The sequence below is a fragment of the Suricata suricatta genome, chromosome 3 (genome assembly GCF_006229205.1).
Source record: "Suricata suricatta isolate VVHF042 chromosome 3, meerkat_22Aug2017_6uvM2_HiC, whole genome shotgun sequence".
Taxonomy (NCBI): domain Eukaryota; kingdom Metazoa; phylum Chordata; class Mammalia; order Carnivora; family Herpestidae; genus Suricata; species Suricata suricatta.
The window spans coordinates 167,382,172-167,396,137 of NC_043702.1; the positions used below are offsets into that span (position 1 = coordinate 167,382,172).

The 13,966-nt window shown below is 46.8% G+C and overlaps 1 protein-coding gene and 1 long non-coding RNA gene across 3 annotated transcripts in view; one reads left to right on the top strand and one right to left on the bottom strand.

Moving 5' to 3' along the window:
* PBX1 (PBX homeobox 1) overlaps nucleotides 1–13,966 on the bottom strand; it is a 284,299-nt gene that overhangs the window by 17,501 nt on the left and 252,832 nt on the right. Inside the window, exons 8-9 of one of the 2 annotated variants that reach the window (XM_029935694.1) lie at nucleotides 9,757–9,869; nucleotides 8,283–8,372 (exon numbers count right to left, since the gene is read on the bottom strand). In XM_029935694.1, coding sequence (XP_029791554.1) covers nucleotides 8,283–8,372; nucleotides 9,757–9,869 — 203 coding nt within the window. The remainder of the gene's footprint in view (nucleotides 1–8,282; nucleotides 8,373–9,756; nucleotides 9,870–13,966) is intronic. The other variant, XM_029935695.1, reaches the window with a different exon arrangement.
* LOC115288400 lies at nucleotides 9,057–10,031 on the top strand. Its single transcript, XR_003906980.1, has 3 exons — nucleotides 9,057–9,274; nucleotides 9,405–9,574; nucleotides 9,679–10,031. It is a non-coding gene; the product is annotated as an uncharacterized LOC115288400 (long non-coding RNA).

Here is a 13,966-nt window from a genome sequence, read left to right on the forward strand (position 1 = left end):
ATCACCAGGGCATCCGGTTAAAGCGCAGAATCTGAGTGAACAGTCTTGGTGGGGCCCGAGCGTCTGCACTGCTCACAGGCTCCCTGTCAATGCCGATGTCGCTGATCTGTGGGCCGTGCTCTGAGGAGGCCAGCAGGTCAGGGAGGAAGGAACAGCTAAACAGTGGCTACCAGAGAAGGCTCTGGGTGCCTGGGAAATGTGAAACAGAGATGAGACCTCCTATAGGCTCCAAAGGGTTTTTAGATGTAAAGAAAGGGTTCAAGAGGAGTTCACAGACATGTCCTGCTTAGGCTCGAGAATGATCAGGTTGAATGAATTAAGGGCTGCCAGAGTTGAAAATGACTATAAATACAGCCATAGTAACTGTGGCATTTATATATTTATGTTTTACACCTTCCTCCATCTTATTTCATTGTTTAAAGCATATGATGCCAATCGCAGTTAACTTCCTGTGCATGGTTAATTTTTAATGAAGAGTTCTATTTACATTAGGAAAGGCTTATTTAAGCAGAAAGCATGCTTTCCTGTGCTCTGTGTTAGGAAGTCTCCTACTTTCACAGCATGGCTGCTGCTTCAACACTGTCATCCCACCTTCTGTGGCTACTCTGTGACTGGAAGGGCAACTAGAACGTTCTGTGCAACATGGCCGCCACTAGCCACGTGCGGCTTTTTAAATTTCAATGAACTCAAATGAGACACAGTTCAGCATTTGTTTTTTCAGTCACACATAGCCATATTTCAAGTGCCCAACAGCCATGTGTGGCTAATGGTTAGCTTACTGGACAGCACTGAGATAGAACATCACTATCAGTGGAGAAAGTGCTTGCGGAGAGCCTGGTTCTAAAAGGAAAGAGCTTGTGGCAGGGCTCCTGGTAAGGTCTGCGCAAGAACGGCAAATGTCAAGCCGTGTTTACAAGCCACTCACATTTTTAGTCGACAGGAGTATGATTGCATGTGAAAATTCCTCTCACAATGGCCATCTCCCCAATTCTTTAAAAATAATATTATGGTGACTATATCAGGTATAGGTATAGACATTCCCTTTCAGAGAAGCAGGGATGGAATGAGATTAACTGAGCTTTCCCAGGGTTCTGTGACTTTACAGAGTGTAAGAACCACGACTTATATTTGTATTCCTGGTGGTGGATGTTAGAAGGTTCTCAATAAACATTTTTTAATAAAGCATTTATTCATTTATTTAGTTATCTGGTTAGTTGTTCTAGACTCAAATCAGTCCCGCCTTCTGCCTTATTTCTTTAAGCAGAGAGTATAACACTTAATATTTAGAGAGATGGGAAAAGATTTCCCCAAATTCAAATAGAGTCAAAGAGATTTTCAAGTAGAGATCTTTTTAAAGTACCAAATTTTAAAATAACAACCGGATTATCTAAGACACAGGTCTAATATTTTTGTCTGAAAACAAGCTAAGAACACGAAACTCCTTCCCACAAGGCCAGGAAGCCATCAGCACATATGAATGCCAATGCTTCCCACAATGAAATTCTGCCAATTTCATTAGCGTAATTCTTACTGAGGTCTAGAGGAACCCGGCCACTCTCAGGAGCAACTACAAAAACAAACTGCCCTTTTGAGGTTGTGAATTTTTTCTTTATAGAACAGACAGAGGGCCTGACTTGAGCCTGGAAAAACTGACCAGATCGCCCAGGGATAGCATGGCAACAGGTCCAAATGTGGGCCCGACTGGACAGACGGCTGTAAAATACCGATTCCAATGAAAACAGCATGGCGTACGCTGTCATCTCAAAGATGGGGTTCTTTTCAGAAAGACAAATTTCCCTTTAATTTAGAGCCCTGAACTATCTCTCTTTGTTGTATTTTCCTGGAAAGGGGAAACCATCCTGTTTTCTAAGTAGCATCTGATACTGGAAGAGGCCAGAGACATCTAAGCTCAGTTGTCCTCTGTAGAGTTCAGGAAGCTGAGTCGTACCGAGGGAAAGTCATCTGTCCATGGTCACACAGGCAGAAAGTGGCAGAGATGGAACACATGCACATGTGTACACGCATGACCACACATCCTATGAATGTGATCTTGTTGGGAACTAGGTTTGAGAACAACAGCATTCTCCGTGACTACTCCGACAGCGGGATAAGGTGTCTCTACAAGGATATGTATTATAGGCCCCCGGTATGGAGGAGGAGGGTAGATTTCTTAAACTACTGCTGGTTGGTCTTGAGTTCCTCTCTTCTGCTGTAGACCTCACTTTCAGATTCTCTTTCCTGAACTTCAGAGTTCACTGGCTCCCTTGTTCATGTATTCCGAGAACAGGAACCCTGGTCACAAAGTACTGAAACACACTGAAAACTAAAACATGTGCTGACCAGCATCAGGATTTTACATAATCTCAGGTACAGGCTTTCCCCAACCTGACCTGGACATGATAGGATATCGCCTCATTTGTCAAGGTCAGACATACTATGGAGGCCTCATTCATTGAATGGATAGACAGACGGACGGATGCATGAACACATGAGTGCGTGATTGTATGAAGATGCTACTGGACAATTTGGACTCATTCGTTTTCTGTACCTTGAAGGGCTTTCCCCTGGCCACCGAGGAAAAAACAATGGATGCAGAGGAAATTACAATGTTAAGATTTTTTTTTATCTTCTCCAACTATTGTGGGCTCAAGTAAAATGCTTTTCCCTTCTCAAATGCAGAGCTCATATGGTATTATGGTTTAAAGGTCTCATCAGATAAGAAACTAAACAGAGGGGCTTCCTCTGTTTCCTTTTGACTCTGCCATAAAAGAAAGCCAGGCTGGAAGCTTCTGGAAGGCAGGGGTCCATATACTCCATCCCTGCTGCCTTTAAACTCCACCCCCACCCCCCAGAGATTGGTGCGCCATATTCAGACTTGTCGATTCTCCTCACTCCCTTTACCCTTCCGACCTAGGGTTGTTCACTGGCCTCTTGCGGCAGCATCAGAAGGTACCCGAAGGCAGATTCTGGGGAGCGTATCTGGATGTGTTCTCATACCTTCGCATTTCAAATTCCACTTGGCAAAATAGAAGAATGAAAACTTCATATGATTAAAATGGGATTGTAAAGATTTGCATATGAATTTTAATTATCACCCTAACTTCCCAGTCCTACAATTTCACACGTGGCAACAACTTATTAATATATCCTTTAAGTGGAAGGAGGTCTCCCAGAAGTAGTTAAGGAAAAATTAAAATGGTGGAATGCGGCCAAGTATACCAAGTAACCCGTCTGATAGCTAAGCGCCTGCAACGTGTTTGCTTCGGCAGGATGCTATTTTCATCCTTGTGATTTATATTTTATTTATTTCCTCAATAAGTGTCCTTTTTTTCCCTCTGCCTAACATGGCAGAAAAGCAAACCAAAACAAAAATACGTATGCTATGGTTTACAAAGAGAAACATTTCATCTCTGTTTTTCTGTGCCTATAATTATCACAAAGCAAAACTCACGAGATGTTTCTGTCATAAACTGATGTTCGTGGCACTCCGCTTTACAGAGAGAACACTAAGGCTTTATTTCCATCTTCACTAAAACTCTTGAATAAGAAACATCTTACATAGGTTGCTTCTCCCCCCGCCCCCCAGGGGTTTCTATGTACATTTAAAATTGGCTGGAGTGAACTCACTCCCTGAACTCACATTTGAAAATAATTAAAAATAAACTGTTCCTTCCCGGGAAGAATAATGCTTTCTGCTTCCACAGATCTCTGAGAATTCACAGGGAAAAATTCATGTAATGAAAGCTCTTCCTCCTCCCCATTTAGGACTTCAAGATATAAAGAGGGGGAGGCTAGAAGGAAGGGCAGGGGCTGAGTCTACCTGAAGACTCTTTGCGCTTTGGGGAGGCAAGCCTACAATGGAGTCTGGCGTCCCTGGAGCTGACAGAACTTGGAACCAAAGAGCATGCTAGAAAAACTCTATAGCTATGGAGCTGAAGAGGAATTCAGAGCTGCCTTATCTGTTAAATTTTACAGATGAAGCAAAACTACAGAGGTGACACCTCTTATCGAAAGCCAAGCCATAGGAAGGATCTAAATTTCCTGATTTCATGTTGCTTCTACCCCCAACACATCTGACCATGGAGGGTTCAGTGTCCCATCTGGTAGAGACGGCAAAGAGGGCATTGGAAACAACGTTCTATTGCTACTATGGTGGTATCCCAACAACAGGTTATGACTCAGGGTTCCTCTGAGGACGGGAGAAGTTCTGTAGAAGTCCAAGGGATCATCCTCTTGACAACATCACACTATTTAGCTTCAGGGATTTAATGCTGAATCGTATCATATTCTCCGAGAATCAGCACTGGCCAAAAAGCTCAGAAAATTTTTTATGAAAGGGCAGACTGGAGAAAGGTTGGAATTAAAAACACGGGATATTTGTGGGTTAATAAAGCATGTAGGTAAAGTAAATAAATAAAAAGTAAAGTAAATAAAAACCACTACTAGACATTTTAGTGCTGTGTAAGACGTGGATATTGGTCACTGAACGTACTTTTTAAATCCAGTGACGACTTGTCTTCCCCTACCTGATTCATTCATCAGTAAACATGTTTTGAGCAACTAATACAGGCATTTAGGAAATATTTAGGAAAGAATCAGGAGTGAAAGACACGAAAACCAATCAAGTCTGTCTGTTCCCATATCCATATGATGCAAGGGACATGTATGTGTGAGGAGGCACAGAGACGCAGGGGTGAGGGGCTAAGGAGGAAAACACAGCCAGCAAGGAGAAGATGGCTATGGCCATGGAAGCAAAGGGATTTTGAGGGTGGGGAGTTAGGGGGAAGGCAGCACAGGAATGAAGAGCATTTGTGTAGGTGGCAGCCATGAGCAAACACAGGGGATGTGCGTAACCTGGTAACAATGAACTGATCGTGTTGCCCAGCACCCAAATTCTACCTGGATGTCAGGAAGATGAGGCGGAAGGGAAGGTAGGTTGGGGCCAGAGTATGGGAGACCCTGAATGTTGGACTTGGGGTTTGAACTTACTTAGGTCGGCAGCAAGACTGGCGCTGGTGACTTCTGGGCAAGGAATGGCAAAATTCAGAGGGTGTATGTAGGAAAAAGGAGATACCAAAGGCAATAGCAGTGACTAGAAAATGGTCATGGGAAATGGCCAAGCCAATGAATTATTCTAGAACTAGGGCAGTGAGAAAGGAAAGAGATGAACGACATGATAGCTAACTGATCTATGGATGTCTGATTGACAAGGACGTAGTTTAACTTCCCTCCATTCTTCAGAGCCCCTCTGAGCTGCTAAGTCTGACCGTTGTCACCTGGGAGAACAGAGGACCTAAGCTCGCCACCGCTAAGGAAGGGGGAGTTTAAGACTTGCGAATTCTACACCCTTTTTGAAAGCATTGCTTCCCACCAGGAGAGAAAAATGTGACAACCGTGTCCTAACCAATCCTCACTAGGACCTACCTACTGTAAAAAACTGCTCACATAAAAGGAGAAAAGAAAGGTCAAATTAGAAAGTTATCGCTTAGAACATTTCATACTGCATTCATGTGGAACAATTTCTGCTTTGCCAAGCCCTTTTCTCCTCATCTTCTCATTTTCCCTAAAGCACCCCTTAGAGTACTAAGGGTGGGAATTACTGGCGCCTGCCCATGGACACACGAGAGTGACCAGGGCCAGGGTCTCGCAGCTCTTCTACGACCTTCCGCGCCTTTGTCACCTGGGCTCTCTGAAAGGCACGTGGTCTGACCTGATAGGACTTAAAATAGACACTGGTTGGATAAGATATGGGTGCTACGCAAACCCAGCCAGGGGAGCAGATAAAGGCTGCCCAGAAAATGTCTTACACCCAACGAAACACAATCCAGAGTCCAGCTGGGAATTCCATTGCTGCCTTGGGTTTGGCAATTATTTATTTTTACTTCTTGGCTCAAACCTCTCATTCCTGCCCTCATCTCTTCTTGTTTCCCTCCTTCCCTCTTTCTTCTCCCGGCAGCCAGAGAGCCACTCTGCACATACACATGTGTCCGTGTCGAATACCAGGGCCTAAAACCACAGCTCGCTCTAACCAGCTCCGTCTCCTGCAGGTGGCACGATGTAAAATTCAAAATGGATACCAGAGGCACGAATCCCACCGTGATCAGCCTTTGAATCATTTACCCCACATAGTAAAGACCCAGAAATAAAATAAACACGGTTCTCAGAGAAAAAAAATGAATGCACAACCAGAGACTCTTTTGCGTGGCATTTTCAAGCTTATGTAATCAGACATAATTGTCTGCACATGTCTGGTTACACTCTTGCAGAAATGATTCCCAGCCCACCAGATACCATCAGAGGGGTCAAGGTTGACCCCCCGCAGACCTGAGTGGCACCCTCTTCTGCAATACCCAGTTAGGACGAAAGATACCACAGAGTAGAAGTATGAGCCCATTTCCTGCCCACTCACGTAGACTTTCTGCAATTCCTTTTTTGAATGTGCCCGCATTCTCACCCCCACCCTCTGGAACGTTCCTCGTGTTCCTGTCTTCCACTTATACAGAGCGAAGCTTTCTCTGGAAAAAAAAATCTATCTATCTTCAGAAAATGCATAAATGCATCTGTGCTTGACCCCCCCCCCCCCGCAAGCCACACAGAGCCACTTCATTCAGCTAGAATCTGTTTTTGAGAACATAGCCCTGCCACCAAGTGTCTTGTATTTTTCTAAGCAGGTTTCCAGCAAGTCAGCCATTAACACGGTAATGATAATTAGCAGAAGCATAAGAAGGGAAGCATGCCTTCATTCTGGAAATCCTTTCTGGAAAACTGCCATGATTGCCCAGAGTAGGGTTAACTTTGACATCCTCCATCTCCCACCAGAGAGGGACTTGATAAATATCACACAAATGCAGAGTAAATTCCGCCTAAAAAAGGTAGAAAATAAAGGATTCCGAATTGGGAGGGGCCTTAAAAGTCACCAAGACACTTACAACCCGGTAACTCAACTCCTTCCTTTGCTATCCTAAGGAGCTAGCTACACCAGGTTGGAATGCTCTGATGATGGGGAAATCTTGACTTCCTCAGGAAGCCAATCCCTTCTCTGGACCACTCTGTGAGAAAGGCCCATCAAATGTTGAAGTCAGATGTATTTCTCTGCATCTTGTACTCAGTGCTTTTATCCTTCCAGTAGGATCCATGATGAATCCGATCTTCCTCACAAATAATGGGTTTTAAATTACTATATACCCACGACATTTTTCTCTTTTATGGGCTAAAAATTCCTAATTCTTTCAACTATTCCTTGTGATGAACCAGTTGGTATTCCATTGACTCCTTCCAGTCTGAGCTTTGCCATGTATGATTTGACCCATGCAGGGCGGAAGGAGCCATCACCTCCCTCACTACAGACACTATACCTCAATTAGTATAGATCAGGATGACATTAACACGTCACGCCATGCCTACCTTTCCTTTGTTCCATCCCCAGTTCATTTGAATCACAACAACCGAAACGAACAACAAGAAATCATCGTCACCATCAATCAACCACGCTTTTCTTCCACCGTTCTGAGCCAATGGGTCTAGTGGCGCTTCCTGTGACCTCTAAAAGCCCAGGAAATGACCCCCTGATCTGACGAACAGCCTCCTTTTCCAGGCTGCCTCTTGTCCCAGCTTGCTGTCACCGCTGCTGAGATAGCGGACGATTGATCTGAGAAATCAAGTTGGATTGCTGTCCCAAATCTACATTCGGTTCTCCTTGTGTCTGTCTGATCGATTTCACTCTGTGCGACACAGCTTGTCGCTATGAATTTTCATGCTAGTCAGAGCCGCCAGCGCGCCCAAGAACAAGAAGATGGTCCACACCCCTCCCTGTCCCTTCAACACACCCAGCCTCTGTGTTCGTTTCTTTTTTTCTTCTCGTCCTTAGATTGGAGAAAGGCTCTTTTTTTTAGACCACAGACCAGGACGCAACGGATTTTGGCCACCGGTTTTCCTGCCCAGGTCCCCAGGCCCCAGCTTGCGGTGACATATCCTACAACTGCTGTGCTAGGTGTCACCTGTTTAGCGGCTCCTCTTGGCTGAACGCGAGTGGCCGCAGGTGCCATGCGGACACTGATTGCGTGTGACAGCCCTAGACGCCAGCTGCCTGCGTGAAGCCTGCCCAGTCGCCACTTTTTGTGTGGGTGGAAGGCCGCCGACGGCGTGGCCGATACAGACACAAGAAACCAGGCGACCGTAAAGCTAAGATGAGTCCTACTAAGTGGCATTCCGAGCCCCGTGGCTTTGAAATAATTGGTTATGATAGAAGAGACACAAAGGGCGGGGGTGCCTTGTTTTCTTACACTGATGCCCTGCGGACTGTACATCTGGCTGGCTGCGAGTCCGTCACTGTATCCTCCTGTCTGGCTGATAACATGGCGAAGGGTATCCACCTAAACATGAACAACAGAGAGGAGGTTAGTCAGGGAGATGCAGGCCAAGGGAGGCAGAGAATCATCTCGAAGGCTACCGTGCGGGCGCGCCGCTGTTACGCAATTGTGTTGGAGGTATCCTCCCCGGGAGGGGCCCGCTAAGAAGAGGCCAGCCTCTCTATCTGCCAGATCCGTTTTTCTTTTTGAGTTCGGTTAGCGAGATGGGACAATGGTCAAAGAAGCCCAGGATTCCCGCTGCTGAAACGGACTCACAGCACTGTAGGAGATGGCGGGGACCAGGTAACAGGAGCGGTGAGAGGGGACAGAGTAAAGAAGCCACCCCTCCTTTCGTACGGATCACCCACCAGAGCGTCTCCTTCGCTGGTCCCCTACACAAGTCAAGGCTCTGTCTAGGGGGGGCGCGGGCAGCCACCTCACAGAGGGAGCTGTCTGTGACCAACACCATTGTTTTGAGGACTCAGGTGACGGCCAGCTGTTCGCTCGCTTGACCAGTCTGACCGTGGCTCCTCACACTCGTCCCCAAGCAGTGTGTCCTGAGCGAGGGGCCGGATCACTGGCCAGGCGGTCTCTTCCAGGCGCGAAGGGTTTCCTGTTCCACACGCAGGGTGGGGGGGTGGGCTAAGTGGTCCCCAACTTCCCTAGCAACTCTGACCCAGAGCATTGATTTTACCCTCTCCCAGCAGGCTCTGGGCTGAGAGCGGTGGCCTCCTGAGGTGTAGTGAAGGTGGGCCGCTTGCTAATGGGTCCGGAGGATCTACACCACATGACCTGATTTTTGCTTCCTAACATGGGCTCTGATTCCTGACCAGAAACCCAAGTTCCTTGACCTCAAGGATGCCTGAGAAGATGGTCAACCTGGCTGGGTGTTTTTAAAGCGTGAAATGAAAATAAAAGATACGAAGGTATTTGCCTACTTATCAATTACCTCCTTAGTTGGCAAATATTGAGCATGGGAACCCCAGGAACAAGAGGGAGACCTGCGATGTGAGACAATGGACTGAACTCCTCCTCCTTTCCCTTCGGTGAGGGAAGGATAGCTGCTGGCTCCACGTGCCCGATGGCCTTGGTCGCCTCACCCTGTGCTCGCTCTTCTCCTGCTGTCCCAGTGTGGCTGACAAGCCAGAGCCAAATGCATTCACAAAGTGTGGACGAGACTCCCCGTGATCATGGCTGTCTTTGGTTTTGGTTTGGTTTGGTTGTTGGTAAGATTTTGTTTCTGCCTTTCCCCCCCGCCCCCTCTTTCTCTCTCTCTCTCTCTCCCCGCCCATCTCTTCCTCTCTCACCATCTCCCTCTCTCTCTGGACAGAACTGGCAAGTGCCGATACGACCGAGGGCTCCGGCACTCCAATGCATTCACCTGGTGGCACATTGGCCGGGTCCCTACCTGTGACTGCACGTTGGCTCCAACCTGGGCCCCTTGGTAAGAGTCCCCATTGAGTGACTGCACGCCCATGAACAAATCTCCAGAGTTTGACATGTTAAAAGAACTGGAAGAACCTGGAAAGGAAAGAGTGAGGCACCTGAATCACAGAAAGGAAAAGGGTCACAATCCCTGCAACTAACAGCCAAGAGGAAGAACGACATGCAAAGCGACCCCTCCCCCAAATAAACACTAAAATAAAAATATCAACAGAATCTGGTTAGTAGCATGAAGAACAGAGCAAGCAATAAAGGGTGCATATCATCCATGTTACGTGAAGCCATCTCTTACTGGAAGTCACCAACAGGCCTGTGTCCCCTTAACGACTTCAAGCTGAGAAAGGGAACATTTATTCTTCTCAACTTAGTCTATGTGAATCAGAGACAGTCTCCAGACCCGAGACCTCTCTTTCACGCCCGTTAAACTCTAGGGTTCCTCACAAGTGGCAGGATATGGGCTGGTGCCGCCATGATGGAGAACATGAGTTATTATTCAGCTACCTCCCAAACAGGCCGCAGCCAACCTGTCTGCCCTTACGTGGGAAGCAGCCCGGGGGTGGGGTGTGCACGAAGGCAGTGCCACACGTTAGGGCTGGCTCAGGGATGTGAGGCCATTGATATTCCTGATTTCTAGAAGGAAGGTCAAGCTCCTTGCTGGGTGGCAAGCAGCCCGGGAGAGCGGCAAGGACTGCAAGAAGACGGGAGAATGATCACCTGCTTCTCCTGCCACCTGTCATCATGGACAAACATGACACAGAATAACGGGCTGGGGATTCAAGAACATGCATGAAATACAAAATGCTAACAGAAACGCTTTGAGAACAATAAAAGTGGGCCTCAAGGAAAGCAGTCAACCACCTGCGGTCGCCTCCCAGAGAAGCAGCCTGCTCCCCGGCAGTTAGCCTTCAGGGAGCAACCAGGTTGCACCGTGGGAAACCCGGCCCACCCTCAGCTGAAACACAAGGGGTGTTGGGAAGCTTCATAGAATTCTGAAGCCATCGTGCAGCTCAGCGCAGTAGGAAAGAAAGCTCAACGTGCAAGGTTTGGTTAAAACATGACATTAGCCTAGAAAAGGAGAGACCTCAGGGACCCAGGTCAGTTCCACTCTGTTTCCAACTCGGTCTTGTTCAAACTGTACTCTTGCCCTCACACTCGGACAGCCACCACCCGTGTGCGATCACCCAGCAGAGATGCCCTGGTGCTGACACTTCCTTATCTCCCCAGATAGGGATCTGAGTTCCCCTCAAGGGCTGTCTCCTGCAGCTCAAGAGAAGGCTCTTTCTGTCCCGAAGGAGAATCCCTAACCTGGCAATGAACTCTGAACTCTGCCACTCTGTGCTAGACCCAACTGCTCACAGCGTCCTCATGCTTTCAAGGCAGGAACCATTTAGATGAACCAATTGGTTTACTCGGGGAGATCCTCAAGGTATGAAACATCTCTGTTTTTCTGTGTTTGGGGATGTCCATCCACGTGCAAGAACTAGCTAACTGGTGTGTTACACAAACCGATCCTCCCTTCCCCCTTGTCCTGGGAAGAGGGGAATGCTTTCTTTGGGGTGGGGGAGGGCGAGGGCGACCTGAGCACCATCTGGAGAACTCCGATGTCTCCAGAGCTCTGTAACGTGTCCTGTGTCATGAGGCACACGTTTCTCTGTTTGGATTATCTGCAAGGAATTAGAAAACCGGGGTCTTGAGCAAAAGAGGCCCAAGGTCTGACCAGGCAGGGCTCTGTCCTGGAAGTTTCTTCCCGTCATGTGGCGCCAATCTCCCCAAGGTGTGGGTGAAGCAGGGTGTAGCACAGATCACACTGTCATGTTGAGACACATAATTCCCAAACCTGCATGTCCTACTTACATCCCTCTGAAACCTATCTTTGAACCATCGGGATATAACCTAAATAATAACTGCCATTTTGTGATCATTGTTACAGCCCATGGTCCCATGTAGATGGCCTCAGAACGGAGAACAGTCAGCTCTGAGATCCCCACCTGGTAATTGTCTATTTAACACCAGCATGTTTTCCCTCTGAGAATGTTAGGTTTGATGCCCAGGTATTTTCTTTCTCTCCCAATCAAATACCGTGTAAAAAACCCACCCTCTCTATGCTTCACTGATGGCTTATGGGAAATCGGCATGCAAACAGAGAAATGGGAGAAAGCGCTACAGGGCTGCACAGGTGCCAGGGATGAAGGAGTCCGTGCAACCAGGAAGGTATGGAATGTGCCACTTACAAAATAAACACTGCAGTTGACACAGAGGATTTAAAATATATACGTGCATAGATAAACTGTAAATATGTCTGGCTGCTGGGTGTACATCAAAATAAAAATGCACATATCAATGTCCTTCATGTACAAGCGCATTTGAATCAGAACAGTAATTGCAGGAATAATCCTTGTGCTCTTGCCTCTGCATTTTACTGTCTCTGTATACCCATGCACAACATCGCCACGGCTTCCGACCCTCTGATAAGTATCTAGCGGCACTGATGGCTCTGAGTGAAGAGGCCAAGTGCCACAGACACTGCAATAAAGCAGCCAGAAGCCCACACAAGACTCTAAGTAAGGAGCAGAGGACATGTTCTTCATCTGGCACTGGAAGTTAGAAAAAACTTCTCCCAGAATGGACAATATCTGGAGGAGGATGAACTTCTTGAAAAAGGGTGGACAGGCTATCTTGGAGATGCTGCGGAACTCTCAAAGAAGTAACACAGAATCGTCCGGCTTGCCGAGAAGGTCCGTGAAGCACCTGACCTGCAGGTGGCTGGGAGCTTATTGGCAATTACCAGGAGCACATTTTAAGACATGCTTGCCAGTTAAAAGGTTCTGAATCTGGCATGGGAAGGAGGCAAGTAGCTCATTTAAGCTGTCATCCAGACATGTGGGGCAAATACAGCGCTAAATCTGCACTCCGCTAGACAGACAGGAAATAATGGATCACCTATGGATTCTAATGCACTTGCTTAGGCAAATACAGAGATGCGGAGATGTGTTAACAGTTGTTCTTGTAAAATCATTTCCTGAAGACTGGATTTCTACTCTGAAGAGTCTTTAGGAGACTTAAATTTGTTCAGAAAAAAAAATGAACTTCATAACCCAAAAACTAGAATACTAATGATAAAATCTAAACTTAGAGCAAGGCTTCTAGACATTGGCCCGACTGACATTTTGGCCTGGAAATTTCCTTGTTGTGGAGAAATGTTTTATGTGTTGGGGGAGCAGTCAGCCACATCCCTGGCTTCTAGTCACCGGATGTCAGTGGTACCCATCTCCCCAAACTGTGACAGTCTCCAAACATTACCGAGTGTCACCTGAGGTACAAATTCACCCAGTTGAGAACCAATGACGTAGCAGACGAGAGGATTTCCTTTTCCTTACTGAGGAACACAACGTGTTTAAAAGTTCTGACTCGTTATTCTTCCTAGCATTTTCATAAAGCGGCCACATGATGAGTACTGCCCTAATTCTGCAGTCTTGAAATCAAGACTTCAGCGAGATGAGGTTGTAGCCGATCAAACTGGACTCTCTATACTATCTGGAGGCTCAAACAATGGAGCCTCTTTGCTAGATGTAAGCTTCACTACGTCTCAGGCTTGCCTCTCTATTTTCCATGAGAATTCCCCTTCCCAACTCCAAAAATCATTGCTACCTTCTACTCGGGACGAAGCACAAGAGGGAGAGGCTCTCTGGCACAGGGTGAAACCCTTTAGAACATGTACATGGCAAGGTCCTAGAGTTCCAATTCCTGCAGGCTTTGTTTTCATTTTCTAACTTAGAAATTAAGGGGAGAAAAAACATTGCAGAAACATCAATGTGATAAATTCTTTCCCTTGGTTTAAAAAAAATTGGATTTACTAAGTATTGGCCAACCTCGCTGGGTGTGCTATCTCCTCTCTGTGTGTCTACGGAAGGCAGAATCTAGAGGTTTTAATAAGATCATCCTCTCCCGATCCAGAAAAACACCAAACCTCTATTAGGGCTGTAACAAACATGTACAAAAGCTTGCCACTGACGAGTGCCAGAGGAAGAACTCTGATGGCCAAGCTAGCTGTTAACCCTGACACACACAGAGTCAGCAAAAGAATTCACATCAGGGGAGGGGGTCCTGAGTCTCAATGAGCCTGGGGTTGCTTAGCTAATCACAGAATCTAGTAAAACACCAATGCTGATGCTATG